This window comes from Sabethes cyaneus, chromosome 1, assembly GCF_943734655.1.
Source record: "Sabethes cyaneus chromosome 1, idSabCyanKW18_F2, whole genome shotgun sequence".
Lineage (NCBI taxonomy): Eukaryota > Metazoa > Arthropoda > Insecta > Diptera > Culicidae > Sabethes > Sabethes cyaneus.
The window spans coordinates 78,534,670-78,555,774 of NC_071353.1; the positions used below are offsets into that span (position 1 = coordinate 78,534,670).

A 21,105-nucleotide genomic window follows, 5' to 3' on the forward strand; every position below is an offset into this window, starting at 1 on the left:
TTAAACCTTCTTTTCCGTCTTCTTGGCCAGCAACAAAACAGTTTGAATGTTCGAAAAGACACTTCTCATAGCAGCGGTGACACGGGACAGCAATTTATTCAACTCTTCGTTGTTGCGGATGGCCAGCTGCAAGTGACGATAATTCTGATCGTTTCGTTGTTGCGAGCATCATATGTCCTCCCAGTTCCAGAACTCATGTCGCCAGATATTCCATCACGGCAGCGAAATGAGTGCTCCAGCTCCAACACCTCGCTTGGTGAATTTGCATGTCTTCGTTGCCTTATCCGTGGGAAGCAGCAACAGCTGAAGCTAAACAATTTTCGATCGGATTCTATAGGGCGTAAATCAAATACAATCATAAGGAAGCTTAACCCATAGCTTATATCGTATATATTTCTGTCATCCGTGCTAGGGAAGCACTGACGAGGGAAGGCAAAAATATGAAAATAATTCAAATTTTCAAAATCAATTCAAAAACAACAATTTTTCAAATTCAATTTCAAAAACAAAATCAATAGTTTTCAATATTTTCAATCGATTTTCCGATCAATTGGTGTAAATATCTTGGAAATCTATTGAAAATTGACTGAATTATAAGCCGAAGCGTGAAAACGCGTTTCTACTTTGATGACGTCATTTCCAACAACCAATCACGAAGCGAGAATTCTGGTAAAACATAGGTTCATTATTTTCAATTTTTCAATAGTTCAACATCAAGAATCCTCACTTTTCTTTATTTGGGTCAATTCTTAGAAGATTTTCCAATCGATTGGTGTAAGAATATTGAAAATCGATTGGAAAACCGCTGAGGTATTAGCGCTCAAAACCTTTCATTTTTCGTGACGCTCGCATTTTTCGATTTTTTGGAATGACACCCTATCTCAAAACTTGCCGTAAGACGTAGTCCTACGTCAAAATCAAACATACTGTTTTAATTATTTCCTTCGCGTGATATTCCAAAAATTATTGCGGTAGTAGCTCGAGTATTCGTTTTGTGGATACACGTTCAAGTAACAACGTTAGCTGCATTACAAGAGCAATGGCTGTTTACGGGTTCGTTTAAGGCGATCAAAGCTGCATAAAGTAAGCACTTAAATGGTGTTTAAATAAGCGATGTTTAAGCTACTTTAAGTTTTTCAAACCAGTTCTCCCCCAAAAACTGATAAACAAGCTTAATAGGGGATTTTTCTGCTAAAAAATCTGCTTCTAAACAGCCATAAACATCAAACCGTGGTGTGGTTATACGGCTGCTTAAAGGTGTTAAAGCGTAGAGTGGAAGCTTTCATCAGGCTCACAGCTTTCAAACTACTTTAAGACTGCTTAAGGGTGTTAAAGTGGCTTTACAAACTTCTACCAAGTTTTCTTTCGGCTCACAGCACACATACTGTCAGATCATAGAATTTCGCAATTCGGCTGACAGCTAAAGTTTGTCAGTTATCGACATTATCGACTGCTTCACGGTATCGACGGGCTTCAGGTGTAAAGATATTCTTAGTGTCTGTTCTGCAGATGCAAATGGGGCGGATCATACGATGAGTGCTTATGGATCAAAAGATGGCGGGTTCAATTCCCGAGAAAAAAGACGTGCATTTTTAATTAGCTAGCTTTAATTATACGAATTAAAGTTATTCCAAAATAAAAATATCGCGTTCTCAAAACATGATGTTCACAGCAAAAATAAAAAAGGCCGCATTTCATTTTTTAAATTTAAAAATAGTTTTTTTTGGTTGCATAAAGGTTAATGAAGCGTTGATTAAGCGACTGGAAAAGCAGATTGCAAAACTATTTCTCGGTCTAAAAATAGAATTGACAGCATTGCGCAAATTGGCTATTTAAAAGCGCAAAAAAGTTTCTATTAAGCTTCATTGCAGCTTCGAAAGCAGCTATTAATTAGCCTGAAGCTTGATAAAATCACCAGATTTAGTTGTTTAGGAGCTGAGGTTTAAGGTTTAAGGTTTTTATTTCTAAACCTAAACCATAGATCAGCCACAGGTTGAATAAAATCAGCTACTAAAGCGTTTGATCAGCCTGAAATTGTTACTTGGACGGATTTATTTATTACTAGCTGACCTGACAAACTTCGTATTGCCACAAATTAACCTGTGTTGTACATAAATCATGAATCTCGGATGATCTTTGTCACAATCTCGAGTTTTGCAAGCCCCCCAGTGGGCGGCGCTTCCGACGGCGGGTCACCGGCAACACTCGCGACCGTCTCGTCCTGAATGATCTAGTGTTACTATAGATAGTTTTTGTGGTCTTGTATTGACTAATGTTTTATGGAAGAGTCTCGAATTTCTCGAGTTCGATTAGTTTTTGAGTTTCGCAAAAATTTCTGTTTTATTTGCATGAGAGTCCATATCCCCCTACCACAGGGGTGAGAGGTCTCTAACTATCGTAAAATAAATTCAAGACTCCAAAATCTCCCACATGCCAAATTTGGTTCCATTTGATTGATTAGTTCTCGAGATAAGAGGAAATTTGCATTTCATTTGTATGGAAGCCCACCCTCTTAAAGGGGAGATGGGCCATAACTCGCTTTCTAAAGAAGAGAGGGGTCTCAATTCACCATAGAAAAAAATCTTGCGTCCAAAACCACTTACATGTCAAATTTGGTTCCATTTGCTTAATTAGTTCTCGAGTTATGAGGAAATTTGTTTTTCATTTGTATAGGAGCCCCCCCCCCCCTCTCTTAAAGTGGGGAAATCCATAGAAAATATACCATAGAAAATATTCTTGCCTACAAACACTCTAGAACTAATCAAGCAAATGGAACCAAATTTATCATGTGGGTGATAAATTTGGTTCCATTTGCTTGATTAGTTCCAGAGTTATGAGGAAATTTGTATTTCGTTTGTATGAGAGCCCCCCCTCTTAAAAAGGTAAGGGGTCCTAATTCATCATAGCAAAAATGGTTGCCTCCAAAAACACCCACATGCCAAATATGGTTCCATTTGCTTGATTAGTTCTCGAATTATGAGGAAATTTGTATTTCATTTGTGTAGAAACACCCCCTCTTAAAGTTGGGAGGGGTCCAATTCACCATAGAAAATATTTTTGCCTCCAGAAACCTCCACATGCCAAATTTGGTTCTATTTGCTTGATTAGTTCTCGAGTTATGAGGAAATTTGAATTTCATTTGTATAGGAGCCCCCCCTCCTAAAGTGGATAGGGGTCCCAATTCATCATAGAAAAAATTTTTGTCTCCAAAAACACCCACGTGTCAAATTTGGTTCCATTTGCTTGATTAGTTCTCGAGTTATGAGGAAATTTGTATTTCGTTTGTATAGGAGCCCCCCCTCCTAAAGTGGGGAGGGGTTCTAATTCACCATAGAAAATATTTATGCCCTAGAAAACTTTCACATGCCAAATTTGGTTCCATTTGCTTGATTAATTCTCGAATTATGTGGAAATTTGCATTTCATTTGCATAGGAGCCCCCCTTCCTAAAGTGGGGAGGGGTCCCAATTCATCATAGAAAAAAATTTTGTCTCCAAAAACACCCACATGCCAAATTTTGTTCCATTTGCTTGATTAGTTCTCGAGTTATGAGGAAATTTGTATTTCGTTTGTATAGGAGCCCCCCCTCTTAAAGTGGGGAGGGGTCCTTATTCACCATAGAAAATATTCTTGCCCTCGAAAACTTTCACATGCCAAATTTTGTCCCATTTGCTTGATTAGTTCTTCAGTTATGAGGAAATTTGTATTTCAAGTGTATAGGATCCCCTCCTCCTAAAACGGGGAGGGGTCCCAATTCATCATAGAAAAAAATTTTGTCTCCAAAAACACCCACATGCCAAATTTGGTTCCATTTGCTTAATTACTTCTCGAGTTATGAGGAAAATTGTGTTTCTTTGGTACAGGAGCCCCCCTTCCTAAAGTGGGGAGGGGTCCCAATTCATCATAGAAAAAAATTTTGTCTCCAAAAACACCCACATGCCAAATTTTGTTCCATTTGCTTGATTAGTTCTCGAGTTATGAGGAAATTTGTATTTCGTTTGTATAGGAGCCCCCCCTCTTAAAGTGGGGAGGGGTCCTTATTCACCATAGAAAATATTCTTGCCCTAGAAAACTTTCACATGCCAAATTTGGTTCCATTTGCTTGATTAATTCTCGAATTATGTGGAAATTTGCATTTCATTTGCATAGGAGCCCCCCTTCCTAAAGTGGGGAGGGGTCCCAATTCATCATAGAAAAAAATTTTGTCTCCAAAAACACCCACATGCCAAATTTTGTTCCATTTGCTTGATTAGTTCTCGAGTTATGAGGAAATTTGTATTTCGTTTGTATAGGAGCCCCCCCTCTTAAAGTGGGGAGGGGTCCTTATTCACCATAGAAAATATTCTTGCCCTCGAAAACTTTCACATGCCAAATTTTGTCCCATTTGCTTGATTAGTTCTTCAGTTATGAGGAAATTTGTATTTCAAGTGTATAGGATCCCCTCCGGTCCCAATTCATCATAGAAAAAAATTTTGTCTCCAAAAACACCCACATGCCAAATTTGGTTCCATTTGCTTAATTACTTCTCGAGTTATGAGGAAAATTGTGTTTCTTTGGTACAGGAGCCCCCCTTCCTAAAGTGGGGAGGGGTCCCAATTCATCATAGAAAAAAATTTTGTCTCCAAAAACACCCACATGCCAAATTTTGTTCCATTTGCTTGATTAGTTCTCGAGTTATGAGGAAATTTGTATTTCGTTTGCATAGGAGCCCCCCCTCTTAAAGTGGGGAGGGGTCCTTATTCACCATAGAAAATATTCTTGCCCTCGAAAACTTTCACATGCCAAATTTTGTCCCATTTGCTTGATTAGTTCTTCAGTTATGAGGAAATTTGTATTTCATGTGTATAGGATCCCCTCCTAAAACGGGGAGGGGTCCCAATTCATCATAGAAAAAAATTTTGTCTCCAAAAACACCCACATGCCAAATTTTGTTCCATTTGCTTGATTAGTTCTCGAGTTATGAGGAAATTTGTATTTCGTTTGTATAGGAGCCCCCCCTCTTAAAGTGGGGAGGGGTCCTAATTTACTATAGAAAATATTCTTGCCCTCGAAAACCTTCACATGCCAAATTTGGTTCCATTTGCTTGATTTGTTCTCGAGTTATGAGGAAATTTGTATGGAAGCCCCCCCTTTTAAAGAGAGGAATTATAATTCCCCTTATAAAGAGGGGAGGGGTCTCAATTTACCATAGAATAAATTCTTGTCACCGAAAACACCCACATGCCAAATTTTATTCTATTTGCTTGATTAGTTGTCGAGTTATGCAGAAATTTGTGTTTCATTTGTATAGGAGCCCCCCCTCTTAGTGGGGGGAGGGGTTTCTAACCATCACTAAAACCTTTCCTGGCCCCAAAAAACCTCTACATGCATACTTTCATGCCGATTGGTTCAGTAGTTTTCGATTCTATAAGGAACATACGGACGGACGGACGGACGGACGGACGGACGGACGGACGGACGGACGGACGGACGGACGGACGGACGGACGGACGGACGGACGGACGGACGGACGGACGGACGGACGGACGGACGGACGGACGGACGGACGGACGGACGGACGGACGGACGGACGGACGGACGGACGGACGGACGGACGGACGGACGGACGGACGGACGGACGGACGGACGGACGGACGGACGGACGGACGGACGGACGGACGGACGGACGGACGGACGGACGGACGGACGGACGGACGGACGGACGGACGGACGGACGGACGGACGGACGGACGGACGGACGGACGGACGGACGGACGGACGGACGGACGGACGGACGGACGGACGGACGGACGGACGGACGGACGGACGGACGGACGGACGGACGGACGGACGGACGGACGGACGGACGGACGGACGGACGGACGGACGGACGGACGGACGGACGGACGGACGGACGGACGGACGGACGGACGGACGGACGGACGGACGGACGGACGGACGGACGGACGGACGGACGGACGGACGGACGGACGGACGGACGGACGGACGGACGGACGGACGGACGGACGGACGGACGGACGGACGGACGGACGGACGGACGGACGGACGGACGGACGGACGGACGGACGGACGGACGGACGGACGGACGGACGGACGGACGGACGGACGGACGGACGGACGGACGGACGGACGGACGGACGGACGGACGGACGGACGGACGGACGGACGGACGGACGGACGGACGGACGGACAGACAGACAGACAGACAGACAGACAGACAGACAGACAGACAGACAGACAGACAGACAGACAGACAGACAGACAGACAGACAGACAGACAGACAGACAGACAGACAGACAGACAGACAGACAGACAGACAGACAGACAGACAGACAGACAGACAGACAGACAGACAGACAGACAGACAGACAGACAGACAGACAGACAGACAGACAGACAGACAGACAGACAGACAGACAGACAGACAGACAGACAGACAGACAGACAGACAGACAGACAGACAGACAGACAGACAGACAGACAGACAGACAGACAGACAGACAGACAGACAGACAGACAGACAGACAGACAGACAGACAGACAGACAGACAGACAGACAGACAGACAGACAGACAGACAGACAGACAGACAGACAGACAGACAGACAGACAGACAGACAGACAGACAGACAGACAGACAGACAGACAGACAGACAGACAGACAGACAGACAGACAGACAGACAGACAGACAGACAGACAGACAGACAGACAGACAGACAGACAGACAGACAGACAGACAGACAGACAGACAGACAGACAGACAGACAGACAGACAGACAGACAGACAGACAGACAGACAGACAGACAGACAGACAGACAGACAGACAGACAGACAGACAGACAGACAGACAGACAGACAGACAGACAGACAGACAGACAGACAGACAGACAGACAGACAGACAGACAGACAGACAGACAGACAGACAGACAGACAGACAGACAGACAGACAGACAGACAGACAGACAGACAGACAGACAGACAGACAGACAGACAGACAGACAGACAGACAGACAGACAGACAGACAGACAGACAGACAGACAGACAGACAGACAGACAGACAGACAGACAGACAGACAGACAGACAGACAGACAGACAGACAGACAGACAGACAGACAGACAGACAGACAGACAGACAGACAGACAGACAGACAGACAGACAGACAGACAGACAGACAGACAGACAGACAGACAGACAGACAGACAGACAGACAGACAGACAGACAGACAGACAGACAGACAGACAGACAGACAGACAGACAGACAGACAGACAGACAGACAGACAGACAGACAGACAGACAGACAGACAGACAGACAGACAGACAGACAGACAGACAGACAGACAGACAGACAGACAGACAGACAGACAGACAGACAGACAGACAGACAGACAGACAGACAGACAGACAGACAGACAGACAGACAGACAGACAGACAGACAGACAGACAGACAGACAGACAGACAGACAGACAGACAGACAGACAGACAGACAGACAGACAGACAGACAGACAGACAGACAGACAGACAGACAGACAGACAGACAGACAGACAGACAGACAGACAGACAGACAGACAGACAGACAGACAGACAGACAGACAGACAGACAGACAGACAGACAGACAGACAGACAGACAGACAGACAGACAGACAGACAGACAGACAGACAGACAGACAGACAGACAGACAGACAGACAGACAGACAGACAGACAGACAGACAGACAGACAGACAGACAGACAGACAGACAGACAGACAGAAATCCTTCTTTATAGGTATAGATACTACGAAGAATATGGAACAAATGCGGTACAGCGGCGGCGCGGTGCTTGTTCTGGTTATTCCCGGTGACGGTAGTTGCCTTTTTGCAGCAATCGTGCAGCAATGGGAAGTGTTTAAGCGTTATCATACCCTCACTACCCCGGTGGTTACCTATAGCATGGAAGACTCATCCGATCCAACAGACGCAAGGAATGGTGATGCGTATTCGTCGCAATCCAACGATTATACTCATCATGTGGGTGATGGAGAAGGGCATTTTGAACCTGAAGTGGAGCGTTCTGGTGGACAGGGAGGCTCGGATCCAATGGATGCTGAGTCTCTTGATGTACCATTGCTATTAAAAGGGAGGACTGTCAACAACAAGATTAGAATTGCACGGCTAGAATACTACGGGCACATTTTAATAAATGGGAGAGATGGTATTCTGAGAATCGCCCTTCGCTATCGCCTGAATCAACCTAAAAAACTTGGACGACCTGTCTTTACCTGGCGAACCACGCTCCGTCAAGATATAGAACGATGGCGTTTGGCAGGAGCGGGCAATCGACAAAAACAAGATGCAGATGGAGGCCGTAAAGCACTTTGATAAGTTTGTTGAGTCCGATCACGACAGCAGCGAAAGCGGAGAGGAAGAGGAGTATTCTGACGTAGAACTGTTACCGTCCGACTTTGAGGGTTTTTCTGACAGCAGCTCGTCAGTATTAGAAGGGTTTTTGGGAGATGAGTAGCACCCCTCGGTTATTTGTGTTATATAGTTTCTATTTATATATAACGTACATTTTTTATTATAAAAAAAACACTTCATTATTATACGCATGTCAACCGAAATCTATACCTATAAAGAAGGATTTCTGTCTGTCTGTCTGTCTGTCTGTCTGTCTGTCTGTCTGTCTGTCTGTCTGTCTGTCTGTCTGTCTGTTTTGTGTTCCTTATAGAATCAAAAACTACTGAACCAATCGGCGTGAAAATTTGCATGTAGAGGTTTTTAGGGCCAGGAAAGGTTTTAGTGATGGTTAGAGACCCCTCCCCCCACTAAGAGGGGGGGCTCCCATACAAATGAAACACAAATTTCTGCATAATTCGAGAACTAATCAAGCAAATAGAACCAAATTTGGCATGTGGGTGTTTTCGGTGACAAGAATTTATTCTAGGGTAATTTGAGACCCCTCCCCTCTTTATAAGGGGAATTATAACTCCTCTCTCCTTTAAGAGGGGGGGTTTCCATACCAATTTCCTCATAACTCGAGAACTAATCAAGCAAATGGAACCAAATTTGGCATGTGAAGGTTTTCGAGGGCAAGAAAATTTTCTATGTTGAATTAGGACCCCTCCTCACTTTAAGAGGGGGGGCTCCTGTACAAATGAAATACCAATTTCCTCATAACTCGAGAACTAATCAAGCAAATGGAACCAAATTTGGCATGCGTGTGTTTTTGAAGACAAAATTTTTTTCTATGATGAATTGGGACCCCTCCCCACTTTAAGAGGGGGGGGGGGCTCCTATACAAACGAAATACAAATTTCCTTATAACTCGAGAGCTAATCCAGCAAATGGAACCAAATTTGGCATGTAGGTGTTTTTGGAGGCAAGAATGTTTTCTATGATGAATAAGAACCTCTCCCCACTTTAGGAGGGGGGGCTCCTATACAAATGAAATACAAATTTCCTCATAACTCGAGAACTAATCAAGCAAATAGAACCAAATTTGGCATGTGGGTGTTTTCGGTGACAAGAATTTATTCTATGGTAAATTGAGACCCCTCCCTCTTTATAAGAGGAATTGTAACTCCTCTCTCCTTTAAGAGGGGGGGCTGCCAAACAAATTTCCTCATAACTCGAGAACTAATCAAGCAAATGGAACCAACTTTGGCATGTGAAGGTTTTCGAGGGCAAGAAAATTTTCTACGGTGAATTAGGACCCCTCCCCACTCTAAGAGGGGGGGCTCCTGTACAAATGAAATACAAATTTCCTCCTAACTCGAGAACTAATCAAGCAAATAGAACAACATTTGGCATGTGGGTGTTTTTTTTGGTGACAAGAGTTTATTCTATGGTGAATTGAGACCCCTCCCCTCTTTTTAAGAGGAATTATAACTCCTCTCCCCTTTAAGAGGGGGGACTTCCATACAAATTTCCTCATAACTCGAGAACTAATCAAGCAAATGCAACCAAATTTGGCATGTGAAGGTTTTCGAGAGCAAGAAAATTTTCTATGGTGAATTAGGACCCCTCCCCACTTTAAGAGGAGGGGCTCCTGTACAAATGAAATACCAATTTCCTCATAACTCGAGAACTAATCAAGCGAATTGAACCAAATTTGGCATGTGTGTGTTTTTGGTGACAATTTTTTTTTCAATGATGAATTGGGACCCCTCCCCACTTTAGGAGGGGGGGTCCTGTACAAACGAGATACAAATTTCCTCATAACTCGAGAACTAATCCAGCAAATGGAACCAAATTTGGCATGTAGGTGTTTTTGGAGGCAAGAATTTTTTCTGTGATGAATTAGGACCTCTTCCCACATTAGGAGGGGGGGCTCCAATACAAATGAAATACAAATTTCCCCATAACTCGAGAACTAATCAAGCAAATGGAACCAACTTTGGCATATGAAGGTTTTCGAGGGCAAGAAAATTTTCTACGGTGAATTAGGACCCCTCCCCACTCTAAGAGGGAGGGCTCCTGTACAAATGAAATACAAATTTCCTCCTAACTCGAGAACTAATCAAGCAAATAGAACAACATTTGGCATGTGGGTGTTTTTGGAGGCAACCATTTTTCCCATGATGAATTAGGACTTCTTACCTTTTTAGGAGGGGGGGGGCTCCCATTCAAACGAAATACAAATTTGCTCATAACTTTAGAACTAATCAAGTAGATGGAACCAAATTTGGCATGTGAGAGTTTTAAATGGCAGAATTTTTTTTCTGTGGTGTATTACGACCCCTTTCCCTGGTGGGAGAGGGTGGGCTTCCATACAAATGAAATACAAATTTCCTTATAATTTGAGTACTAATCAAGCAAATGGAACCAAATTTAGCATGTAGGAGATTTTTGAGTCTTGAATTTATTTTATGATAGTTAGAGACCTCTCACCCCTGTGGTAGGGGGATATGGACTCTCATACAAATAAAACAGAAATTTTTGCGAAACTCAAAAACTAATCCAACTCGAGAAATTCGAGACTCTTCCATAAAACATTAATCAATAACAAGACCACAAAAACTATCTATAGTAACACTAGATCATTCAGGACGAGCCGGTCGCGAGTGTTGCCGGTGACCCGCCGTCGGAAGCGCCGCCCACTGGGGGACTTGCAAAACTCGAGAAGTGATAAAGATCATCCGAGATTCATGATTTATGTACAACACAGGTTAATTTGTGGCAATACGAAGTTTGTCGGGTCAGCTAGTATACTTATAAATGCATTTAAAGAAGCACACTTGTGTGTATATTTTTATCTCTATGCGGTACCACAATAGATCAAAATAATGGTCGCAGTGGTCAAATCTTCCGACAAAAAAAAATCTCTATGCGGCTCCTAATCGTGTGACAGACACAATTTTTATAGCATTTTCATAAAAAAGACTCGGTCACGCAAGTAGGGTCCATATATTACTTTTGAGCATTCACTCTGGCTGACGATAATTCTCGCCCAGCCTCAAGGAGACATCGAGGCTTCCCTATAATATGTTTAATTTGATCAAGTTCTTGCATACATCATACATCATAATATGCTCGATGCCATCCTCTTAATTAATTACGGGCTAAGCAGTGTACTAAGCTCCGCAGGTTTCGATAGTCAGCATGCAGAACAACTCATTTATTTATTTATTTATTTATTATTATTAATCAACGGGCTCGATTTGGCCCCAATGATTGTCAGGTTAACATAAAAATAGTCAAGTCGAATTAAGTAAGATTCTATCAAACGTATACAAACAGATTTTAAAATAACTGTATCTTCGAGGTTTACCTCTCCCGAAAAAAGCGAATGAAACTGCCCTGTAGTATCCGTCGTGGCAGATGAAAATCGAATAACGACGATACTTGATTAAAGGCCCGCTGTAGACCGCCGATAGCGCCGTTCATACTGTAGTTAGTGCGACGAGGTGGCAATCTCAACATTGCATTGTTCCGCAACGCTCGTGGTTGAACATTTATGTTAATTTGTTCCAGCAGCGCGGGGCAGTCAATTCTCCCTTGTAAGCTATCCGCGATAAACAGTGCTCTGGAGCTAGCCCGACGAACACGGAGAGGTTCTAGATCGATCAGTTGACAGCGGCTTTCATAGCTGGGAAGACGGAACGGGTTTCTCCATGGCAATTTTCGCAAGGCGAATCTAAGAAATCGACGCTGAACGGACTCGATTCTTTCAGCGCTGTTGTTGTAGTTAGGGTTCCAAACAGACGAACAGTATTCCAGAACTGACCGCACCAGCGAACAGTATAGCGATTTGAGGCAGTATATGTCAGAAAAAGTTTTCGCGATCCTAAAGATAAAGCCTAAGGACCTTGAGGCTTTAGCGACAACATACGAGATATGATGCTTGTACGTTAACTGCGAATCTAAGACAACGCCCAAGTCTTTAATATGCGAAACACGTTCAATTACTGTGCCCTCGAGCGTATAACGAAACAGGATCGGATCTTTCTTACGGGAAAATGTGATTGCTGAGCACTTCTCCGGGTTCACTATCATACAGTTCACGTCGCACCAAGTGGCAAAGGCCTCGAGTTGATTTTGAAGAAAGTGACAGTCGTCAGTCGAGCGGATCCGGATGTACATTTTAAGATCATCTGCATACGAGAGTCGTGGGCCCTTAATGACCAAATTAACGTCGTTGAAATAGAGCAGAAAAATCAGAGGACCTAGATGGCTTCCTTGAGGTATACCTGATGAAGCTGGATAGCTATCGGATCGACAATCTCCAACGGCAACCACCAGCTGTCGGTCAGTGAGATACGACTGAAACCATTGCAAAAGGTTACCGCTAACACCCAGTCTATGTAGTTTGGCAATTGTGATGGCGTGGTTTATCTTGTCAAAGGCTGCCGACAGGTCTGTGTACAAAACATCTGTTTGCGCTCGTTGTGCCATACCCTCCGTTATGTATGATGTAAGACACAGCAGATTAGTAGTGGTAGAACGCTGGAATGTGAAGCCATGTTGATCAGCACTTAGATATTGCTTACAGTGGGAAAGCAGAGGTTCCATGACCACCAGCTCGAATAGTTTCGAGACTGCGCTCAACGATGTGATGCCTCGATAGTTGTCTACATCTCGTTTACTTCCTTTTTTGTGTACAGGGAACATATGTGCAAATTTCCAACACGACGGGAAAATCCCACTGGAAATGGACATTCGAAATAAACGAAGCAACGGTGTCAGTAAGCAGTCTATGTGTCTCTTCAGGAATACGGAAGGTAGTCCATCGGGTCCAGGGTTAAAGGACAACTTGAGCATGTTCGCAGCCTTTGAAATCATCTCAACATTGATGTCGATGGCACCCAGCGTTTGACCATATATTGGAACGTTGTTGGCTGCTAGGGCAATACGGTCCGCGCTCAATACCATCTATTCAAGTCCGCTGCATCTATTCAAGAATGAAAAATGAAACTCATGAATCGCTGTAAAAGTAAAATTGTGAAAGGTGGGTAGGATTTGGTTTCTGTTTCCAGTAAAACCACTGGGACTACTTGTAAGAGACTCGAGGAGTACCAGCACTCCGCCAGGAAATTTACATACACACACATGCACATACATACACACATACACTCACACACATACACTCACACACATACACACGCATACACACACATACACACACATACATACATACACACATACACACATACATACACACATACATACATACACACATACATACACACACATACATACACACATACACACACATGCACACATACATACACACATACATACACACATACAAACACACATACATACACACACACACACACAACACACACACACAGGCACAGACACACACACACACACACACACACACACACACACACACACACATACATACACACATACACACATGCACACATACATACGCACACATACATACGCACATACATACACACATACAAACACACATACATACACACACACAACACACACACAGGCACAAAGACACACACACACAGGCACAAAGACACACACACACACACACACACACACACACACACACATACACACACACACACACACACTCACACACACACACACACACACACACACACACACACACACACACACACACACACACACACACACACACACACACACACACACACACACACACACACACACACACACACACACACACACACACACACACACACACACACACACACACACACACACACACACACACACACACACACACACACACACACACACACACACACACACACACACACACACACACACACACACAGTTTCGAGTGATTTTGGTTCGAGACGCCCATTTGTTTAACGTGGTCGAAACGAACCAAAATCGCTCGAAACGAGATGCGCAATGTCACCCCAGTTTTCGAAACTGAGTCGAATGGTATATGACATTCGGGCCGCAGGACCTTCTTCCCATTTCCGGTTTTTCGAGTGATTGCTATACCTTTATACTATATCCTTTGTGCTATATATTTATGTATATTTATATAGTAAAAAGGCAAAAATATGATATGTAATCTTTTGCGGAGTTTTCACCTATTTAGAGTCCCACGCGAAAATTATTAGCGTGGTTATTTTCTGCGTTTACCACACATGTTTGCAATTTAGCGATTTGAACCATCAGTTTTCCGTCATTGCCACCCCACCGCACCCCTCCTTGCTTGACAAGCATAGTTTCAGTGTATTTAGTAAGTACAGAATAATTATTATTAAAAAACGAACTTCCGTAGGAATCGTAAAATTGCTGCAAGGTACAATAATTGTTTGCTAACTTCGCTAGTTCACTATTTTTCAAAAAATATTCCTATTGGCAATCGCCCAGTTAACTTCGAGGTAAGATGCTGGTCTGACAAGCCAGTCGTCGTATGTTCGAATCTCGGCTAGGCGGTGTTTGCTAGATAGTCAGTAGGATCATTACACTGGCTCCGTAATTTTCCTGTACTTTATACAGTCGGCTGCGAAGTCTGTCGATAAAGAAGGGTAATTTCTAATGACGGTTTAAGCCCATGGCTTTACTTTGCTATTGGCCTTGCCAGCGTTGAAAGACATTTCGTAGGCTGCTCGCACTTACAGGAAATCTCATACCGAACAAAAGCAAAAATATTTCTCTTTCTTTTTTTCTCACGCAAATCCCTGAACAACGCTGGCAAGGCCAATTGGCAACGGTGAGACACAGAGACGTGGGTGACACTGAGACATAGCTTTCGCCATGCAATTTTTTTTCCTGTGTTCAATTGCATATCAATCCATAGGGATTGACTGTAAATGATTTCTTGAGTGTAAGTTAAAAGACAGATGTCCAGGATTTGTCCTTTATATGAATACTAGCTGACCCGACAAACTTCGTATTGCAACAAATTAACCTGTGTTGTACATAAATCATGAATCTCGGATGATCTTTGTCACAATCTCGAGTTTTACAAGCCTCCCAGTGGGCGGCGCTTCCGACGGCGGGTCACCACCAACACTCGCGACCGTCTCGTCCTGAATGATCTAGTGTTACTATAGATAGTTTTTGTGGTCTTGTATTGACTAATGTTTTATGGAAGAGTCTCGAATTTCTCGAGTTCGATTAGTTTTTGAGTTTCGCAAAAATTTCTGTTTTATTTGTATGAGAGTCCATATCCCCCTATCATAGGGGTGAGAGGTCTCTAACTATCGTAAAATAAATTCAAGACTCCAAAATCTCCCACATGCCAAATTTGGTTCCATTTGCTTGAGTAGTTCTCAAGTTATAAGGAAATTTGAATTTCATTTGCATGGGAGCTCCCCTCTTAAAAGGGGAAGGGGTCGTAATTCACCATAGAAAAAAATTCTGCCATCTAAAACTCCCACATGCCAAATTTGGTTCCATTTGATTGATTAGTTCTCGAGATAAGAGGAAATTTGCATTTCATTTGTATGGAAGCCCACCCTCTTAAAGGGGAGATGGGCTATAATTCGCTTTCTAAAGAGAGGGGTCTCACCATAGAAAAAAATCTTGCGTCCAAAACCACTTACATGTCAAATTTGGTTCCATTTGCTTGATTAGTTCTAGAGTTATGAGGAAATTTGTATTTCGTTTGTATGAGAGCCCCCCCTCTTAAAAAGGTAAGGGGTCCTAATTCATCATAGAAAAAATGGTTGCCTCCAAAAACACCCACATGCCAAATATGGTTCCATTTGCTTGATTAGTTCTCGAATTCTGAGGAAATTTGAATTGCATTTGTGTAGAAGCACCCCCTCTTAAAGTTGGGAGGGGTCCTAATTCACCATAGAAAATATTTTTGCCTCCAGAAACCTCCACATGCCAAATTTGGTTCTATTTGCTTGATTAGTTCTCGAGTTATGAGGAAATTTGAATTTCATTTATAAGAGAGCCCCCCCTCCTAAAGTGGGTAGGGGTCCCAATTCATCATAAAAAAAATTTTTGTCTCCAAAAACACCCACGTGTCAAATTTGGTTCCATTTGCTTGATTAGTTCTCGAGTTATGAGGAAATTCGTATTTCGTTTGTATAGGAGCCCCCCCTCTTAAAGTGAGGAGGGGTTCTAATTCACCATAGAAAATATTCATGCCCTAGAAAACTTTCACATGCCAAATTTGGTTCCATTTGCTTGATAAATTCTCGAGTTATGAGGAAATTTGCATTTCATTTGTATAGGAGCCCCCCTTCCTAAAGTGGGGAGGGGTCCCAATTCATCATAGAAAAAAATTTTGTCTCCAAAAACACCCACGTGCCAAATTTTGTTCCATTTGCTTGATTAGTTCTCGAGTTATGAGGAAATTTGTATTTCGTTTGTATAGGAGCCCCCCCTCTTAAAGTGGGGAGGGGTCCTTATTTACCATAGAAAATATTCTTGCCCTCGAAAACTTCCACATGCCAATTTTTGTTCCATTTGCTTGATTAGTTCTTCAGTTATGAGGAAATTTGTATGGAAGCCCCCCCTTTTAAAGAGGAGAGGAGTTATAATTCCCCTTATAAAGAGGGGAGGGGTCTCAATTTACTATAGAATAAATTCTTGTCACCGAAAACACCCACATGCCAAATTTTGTTCTATTTGCTTGATTAGTTGTCGAGTTATGCAGAAATTTGTGTCTCATTTGTATGGGAGCCCCCCCTCTTAGTGGGGGGAGGGGTTTCTAACCATCACTAAAACCTTTCCTGGCCCCAAAAAACCTCTACATGCATATTTTCATGCCGATTGGTTCAGTAGTTTTCGATTCTATAAGGAACATACGGACAGACAGACAGACAGACAGACAGACAGACAGACAGACAGACAGACAGACAGAAATCCTTCTTTATAGGTATAGATAAATGTATATGTGAAAATAATCGGAATTTTCAGTCATACCCAACAATAATGTATTGGGGGTATTGGTACGTTTAACAAGTAGTCGTTTTGACTTCTACACCTTTTGTTCAATGCTGGAAGGTGCAAGGGTCGAACCAAGCTATAATCTGAGATTATAATCGGGTTCGAATGCACCACACCCGCCAGGACATGTGGCTCGCTGGTACTTGTACCTTGGAACCATAGAGGCGACTCTATGGTTGGGGATACACAGGGTATAGACATTTGGAAAATTTAATCTCGACCTCATCACAGAGAACAGACATCCAAGTGAAAGGTCCCCACTTGGATAAAACTTATGTTAAATTAGTTGGGAAACTATAGTGATGATGTCGCTAAAGGCGCATAAAATTCTACAATAAACTCACAACAGCTAGCTTCTGGCGCTAGCATAACGGTTACAGTCCATATATACTAGCGCCAGAGGAGCCAAAGGTTGTCAGTGTGCAAATCAAAAGAATCATTTAGTTGGGAAACTATAGTGGTGGTGACGCTAGCATATTAGGTGATTTTAATTTGAAATTTTATCCAAGAATTCCCGAAAAATTTGTTCCTGAATGGATGTCTGTTCTCTGTGACCTCATCTAGCAAACATTATAAATTTGCGTAACAAACTGTTAAACCTTAAACACGGCTCCTTTAAGTTCGAGCTTAATCAAATAAACGAAATTATTAAAAAATTTAAAAAACCCACCTTTTTTAAACCTTCATCGTTCATCATTTGAATAGCCTTGTTGCGATATTTTGGCACAGTCATGAAATATTTAATAGCTTCTTCATATCTCTGAATACGTGTTATATATTGTACTGCCGACACAATAGATATGCACACGAATATTACAATACGAACGTCAATTGAAGTGTGCCTTCGATAGTAACGATAAAAATGAGAGTAATATTCGTTAGGATTATCCAACATATAATTATAGTCCAACCGCGATCCTTCTTCTCGCAAAATTTCATACGCACGAGCGATTCGTTTAAACATGTCCTCAGCTTCATGTTTTGCTGTACCACCTCTATGCACATCGGGATGATATTTTTTTGCCAGTTGGCGATAATTACGAGATATTTCTTGCCTTGTAGAATCTCTGTTTACGTTTAGTAATTCATAGCAATTTTCTTTTCCACAATACAATCCTTCAAGTGAAATCGCGCAAGAGAGAGATACTAAATTAAAAAAAATAACCAGAGTAAACTTCATCGTTACAAAAACACTGTATTAAATGTTAATCTTCGGTCTGCGGTCTGTTTGTAAACAAGGGCGCCAGTGTCTGCCAGATGACGTCACCTTGATTTGGTCTATACACGCTCATTTATTTTAACTCTAAATTGAGTAAAATTGTACTCAGTTTCGCAAAAAGTGGACAGCAAAGTTTCGTTAATTGGTGGTTCGTTAATTGGGCGGTTCGTTAATTCAAGAGCAACATTTCAATAGGGCCCAAGTGCAAAATATAAAAAAAACTGGTTTTTTGGTTATATTTAAAGCTTTTTTAAGTATCTATAATAATACCAAATATCATAGCGATTTGAAAACTTTATGAGTCTTAATAAGCAAATTTGAAAAAGCCTTATGTGAAAACTGGCAACAAAGTTTTCATTTTGTGCCTTAGGCCTTTTGTATGAAAAAGCCTATACGCAGTTTGTGTTTTGTTTTGCATTCGGCCCTATTTTTGTTGTGGGATTTCTACGCATAGTGGCGAATAATCACTGGCCAGCGGGGTGCTATCCCTATCTTAACAAACGGTGTTTGACAGTCGACTTAACGAAGGGCGCTATTCGCGCTATTGCAAGAAATAGCGCCCGCCTGACAGGTAGATTTGCTGCCAACCTTGTCGAGATGTGCTGAGATGTTGGCAACAAAAACATGGCACCCATCGCAAGCCCCTGTCACTGGCCATCTCCGGTTAAGTACGTTTAGTAAGTAATAAATACACAATTTTTGAATTTCCGTTGGTAATCAATTGTTAACAGTGCAAATTAAATATTTTAGAAACAGCCAGTTCTGCAGTTGCTGCTGCGAAGATGATCCCCGCCGTACAATTGCGCGAGAGACTCGACGGACGACCGAAAAAAACAATACGATGCTACCTGCATAAATAACACGGTCATTCACATACACGACATGTTTAGTACTTAAGCCTGCGCGGCAACAAAAATTTAAGTTACTTTTCGGTTTACACGAAAAAAACTATTTCGCTGTATTTATATATCACCTGTGGAGGAACCGGACAGAGTTCGTTAGTAGCGCGCCCGAGACATTTACTATCGCTGAACTGCCAAGGCGTGATGCACTTGCACGCTGTGGTGAGTTAGAAATGCTAAATGAATGAACTGCTGCTGCTTCACACTACCAATAGCGACTGCCGCACTGCCGCACCTCACGGGTAACACGTCCCGCTTCATAAACCTGTTGAACGGTGGCAGATTTGCCGATGAAATTAAACCCCAACTTTTCTAGTAGAAATAATAAAGCAGATCGGTGTCCCAGTTACGAATTTTTAACCTTTTCTAGCCATTGCGCTTCAAAACAACGTGATAAAAAAAGGCCAAACGCGAAACGCTGTTTAAAAACTGGCCCAACACCAAAATCATATCACCACTGACAGTAAATAAAAGCCTCATGTCAAAGGCCCCATCAACAATTGATAATCAAATCAGCCTTATGAAAAAGTCGTATTACCGAATGATCTCCGAAAACGGCCAAACGCATATTTTTGCAAATTACAAAGTAAATCAATGTTTTTTTCTGCTAGTTGTTGCATTACACATTAAACTATTATGTTTTTGCATCATAATGTGACATTCAATTCTAAGCAACACTGTTTATATCAAATAAGGAGTTAAAAAATGATGCTCAAGTTTCAACATCGATTTTCTCGAAACTGTCAGTTTTGACTTCGGCCTATTTGAAATGTTGCTCATGAATTGGGCGTTCGCTAATTGCACGCTCAACCTCGGCTACTCAAAATTGAGTAAAAAACTACTCAGTTTCGGAAAAACCGTGGGTACGCAAAAATGAGTAAAGGTGCTGTCACTCAAAAATGAGTAGGCATACATTTTCTCCAAAATGAGTAGTTTTTGCACAGTTTTATTTACTTGGATAAATGGGTGGAAACTACTCATTTTTGAGTAACCAGGCATTTTGTCAAAACAGAGTAGTTTCTACTCAGTTTAATTAACTAGAATAATGGGTGGAAACTACTCATTTTATTGAAGGAAATGGTTAGAAAATACTCATTTCGAATATGTTATTTCAATTAAAATATCTAATTTAGTATGATGTATTATTATGAATATTTATTTGTAATTAATTTGTAAATTAATGTAATGCATTACGAACATCGGAAAAAGTTTCACATTATTTGAACTTAAGTTTTGAGTTTGCCCTCATTCTACCGTTTTCAATCCGAATTTCGTTTTCTTTATCTCGTTTCAAAGATATGACCCAAAACTGGCACCTAAAGTAAGTTGAGGAATATTTTGTTGACTAATGGCCACTTCAGCGTCGGTTTCGGAACATCCGGTAACTGTTTCGGGTGACATTTTTGACGTAGGACTACGTCTTTGTTTACATATACTGGGTAGCAATTTGTGAAAACGAAAATAGAAGTGTAACGTTTTAATGAATCTTTCAAATGATATTGTCAATTGCAAGGAAAATTGTCCAATCAATCAGTGCGCTATCGCTCATAAAAGTGCTATTTTAGCTTAAATCGTTTCAGTCTCTTAGGCGCACTTATTGCTTGGAAGATAACGAAAAAGTGCGCCTAAGACACCGAA

The 21,105-nt window shown here is 42.0% G+C and overlaps 1 protein-coding gene across 1 annotated transcript in view; it reads right to left on the bottom strand.

Annotated features, from left to right (window-relative positions):
- The window catches only part of LOC128746027 (dnaJ homolog subfamily C member 25 homolog), a 64,405-nt gene extending 45,871 nt beyond the window's left edge, over nt 1-18,534 (bottom strand). The window contains exon 1 of the mRNA XM_053843082.1: nt 18,017-18,534. Coding sequence (XP_053699057.1) covers nt 18,017-18,526 — 510 coding nt within the window. The 5' untranslated portion in view covers nt 18,527-18,534. The remainder of the gene's footprint in view (nt 1-18,016) is intronic.
- Nucleotides 18,535-21,105: the final 2,571 nt, after the last annotated feature.